This window comes from Carlito syrichta, unplaced genomic scaffold (assembly GCF_000164805.1).
Source record: "Carlito syrichta isolate Samal-C Ts95f unplaced genomic scaffold, Tarsius_syrichta-2.0.1 Scaffold305238, whole genome shotgun sequence".
Taxonomy (NCBI): Eukaryota; Metazoa; Chordata; class Mammalia; order Primates; family Tarsiidae; genus Carlito; species Carlito syrichta.
The window spans coordinates 173,525-176,625 of record NW_007249334.1 but is presented as its reverse complement, the minus strand read 5'-3'; the positions used below and the strand labels follow the sequence as shown (position 1 = coordinate 176,625).

Genomic DNA, 3,101 nt, shown 5'->3' with positions numbered 1-3,101 from the left:
TCCACTCACCTCAGCCTCCCAAAGGCGCGGGATGACAGGCTGAGCCATGGAGCCCGGCTGGCTGATTTTTTTTATTTATCGTAGAGACAAGGTCTTGCCAAGTTGCCCAGGCTGGTCTCCAACCCCTGAACTCAAGCCACCCTCTCGCCTCAGGTGTGAGCCTCTGCGCCTGACTGTAAAAAAATTTTTTCTAACTTTTTTATTCATGTCACTTGTGCCATCTGAAATGCAAGAATCAGCCAGGTGCGGTGGCTCCTGCCTGTCATCCCAGCACTTTGGGAGGCGGAAAGGAGGGGATGGCCTGGCCCCAGGGGTTCGAGTCCGCCTGGGCAACTTGGTGAGATCTCATCTCTACAGAAATAAAAATTAAGACACGATCCGGGCATGGTGCTGCGTGCCTGTAGTCCCAGCTACTCCCGGAGGCTGAGGCGGGAGGGTGGCCTGAGCCCAGGAGCTCAAGTCTGTGTTGAGCCGCGGTTGTACCACTGGACTCCAGCTTGGGAGACTAAAAAATCTGGAAAATGCAGGGCCCTCCCTCTGCTGCCCCCTTCCTACCGTCTGTTCTGAAGCCTCCGAAGCCCCCACCCCGGTACCGCGCCCTCGCAACTTGGGGTGAGATCCTGAGGACTTGCCAGGAGCTGTGTGGGCTGAGGGGACCCTCTCTGAGGAGCGCGGGAGGGGCGGGCGCTTCCTGTGGGTTGCCCACCGCGTCCAGACGGACCCCACTTCAGAAGTGGGGCAACCAAGGCTCAGGAGGAAAGCCCCTCCCCAGAGCTCTGGCCGGAGCCTAAAGGTGGACACATCAGAACGTCTAGGGCGCCGAGGCTGTGGCTCTCAGCGGCCTGGAGAGCTCAGGCCCCCAGGGCACGCGGGGCCGTCCTGTCCACTCCACCTGATCCGGCTGTGTCCTTCACAGCGATGGCCCTCCGGGCCTCGAGAAGCCATGTGCCGGGCTGGGGTGCTGTCAGTGGCCGTGCAGCCCTGTGTGAGTGTCTGGTCCCGGACCCAGGTCCCTCTGGCTCTCTGAGGGGCTGAGGCCATGATCCCGTGGTAGATTTTTCTACAAGGGGGGGAACCTAAAAAAAACTGCAGTTATCTTCTGGAGGGTGGGGGCCTTGCAGTCCAGGCGTCCCCAGCTGGGTGACTGTTCCAGGAACCATGGGCATCCGCGGACCAGCTGGCCTGGCTGGGAGAGGCTGCATCTGGCTTCAGTGAATGTTTTTGGAGAGTCTTTCAACGCGGTTGTCTGTTTCATGGGGGGTGACCGACGAGTGCCCCTGCCCACAGCGCGCGGAGCGTTCGGCAGTTTTTGACCAAACTCAGCATGACCCTTCTGCCCACCCTCCGTTTTCACCCGATCTCGTCCCAGCTGACTTTTTTGGCTCCCTAGAAGAAAAAAGTCCTCCTGGGGAAACATTTTGCCCGCATGAAAGAGGTGAAACAAGAAACGGCAGGAGCCCTCAAAGGCATTAAAATTGGCGAGCTCAAAAACGGTTGTGGTGGGGTGTGGTGGCTCATGCCTGCCATCCCAGCACTTTGGGAGGCGGAGGTGAGAGGATTGCCTGAGCTTAGCGGTTCGAGACCAGCCCGGGCAACATGGTGAGACCTCGTCTCTACAATCAATCAAAAAAATTGGCCGAGCGTGGTGGCGTGCGCCTGTGGTGCCAACTCCTTGGAAGGCTGAAGCAGAAGGATCGCCGGAGCCCAGCAGGTCATGAGCGTGCCGCTGCACTCCAGCCTGGGTGACAGAGTGAGTCTCCGACTCGAAAAGAAGCCAAACTGTTCTGAGCAGTGGAAAAGGCATCTTGACAGGTGCATGGGGTCAAACGCAGAGTATTTGGAAGGGCACTGAAGTTTGAACGTGGAAGAACGCAGACGTTTTATCAACAGGTTCTGCGTATTTTTGACTCCTTCATCTTTTCTGTCACAGTTTTGGGGCAAGTGGCAGTGAGGCTGCTGCTCCCCATACCTGGCAGCCCCTGTACCTCCGTCGGGGCTGAGTGTGGGGTAAATAAAAAAAAAAAAATGAGCCGGGCGTGGTGGTGCGCGCCTGTGGTTCCAGCTCCTTGGAGGCTGAGGCGGATCGCCGGAGCCCAGCAGGTTGAGGCTGCGGTGGCCGGGAGCGTACCCCTGCCCTCCAGCCTGGGCAACAGAGACAGACTCCGACTCCAAAGAAAGAAAAAGTGAAAGCAGAGTCTAAGGGCGGGTCCCCAAGGAGCCCGGGGACTGGCAAGGAGCCCCACGTGAGGTCCCGTCTCGGCCTTCCTGGGGTGCCCGGGGTCCCAGCTGCCCCCTGTGGTGCTCCCTTCGCTTTTCCCCTGACGTCCTTCGGGACGGGTGACCGTTGCCCCCCTGCCCAGCGGGGTCTCATAGCCCTGACCAGAGCCCACCAGGGCAAGGGGTCCTGGGAAGCGAGGGGGCCTGGCCCCTCCCTGCAAGGAGCCCATGGGCGCAGAGGAAGGGAGGAACCGCCCTGCCAGGCCTGGTCACTGTGCCCGGCTCTCCGCAGATCTTGAACCCGCCGCCATCCCCGGCCACCGACCCTTCCCTGTACAACGTGGACGTGTTCTATCCTTCCAACATTCCGGCCTCTGCACGACCGTACAGGTAGGAGCCCTCACCCCAGAGCTGGGGGCTGCGGGCCAGCCTGGAGGGCGGAGGGGGTCTTGTCCCCAGGCCCAGGGGCTGGTGGGCGCTCGTTGGGCCTGCCCTGCCTCCTGGAATGGGGGACATTTGCATGCCAGGGCAGGGTGTTCCCGACCCCCGACCAGGGAGGCAGAGGCCCAAGGACTGGACTGGGCTCCAGGGCCCGGCTGTGTTCGAATCCGGCTGGGGGACCCTGGCTGTAGGGACATCCCCTCTGGGTGCCTCGGTCCTCCTAGGACGGAGTGTCCGTGGAGGCTGGTGTGGCCCCCGTGGCCCCCCTGGCCCGTGTGGCCGTGGCCGGACAACCCTTGCCCCTTCTCTTCTTGCTTACCGGGCTGGCCCATTGGAGACTGGGAAACCCCGGGGCCGCCCCCAGGGTGCCCGTCTTGGGGTAACAGTCCCTGGAGGACTTCCCGGAGAGGCGGGGCCCGTGTGTGTCAGGTTGAGCCTCGCCT

At 61.6% G+C, this 3,101-nt stretch overlaps 1 protein-coding gene across 1 annotated transcript in view; it reads left to right on the top strand.

The window, feature by feature from the left end:
• Positions 1 to 3,101, top strand: part of LRP5 (LDL receptor related protein 5) — a 98,001-nt gene that overhangs the window by 93,126 nt on the left and 1,774 nt on the right. Inside the window, exon 21 of the mRNA XM_008061395.1 lies at positions 2,510 to 2,607. Coding sequence (XP_008059586.1) covers positions 2,510 to 2,607 — 98 coding nt within the window. The remainder of the gene's footprint in view (positions 1 to 2,509; positions 2,608 to 3,101) is intronic.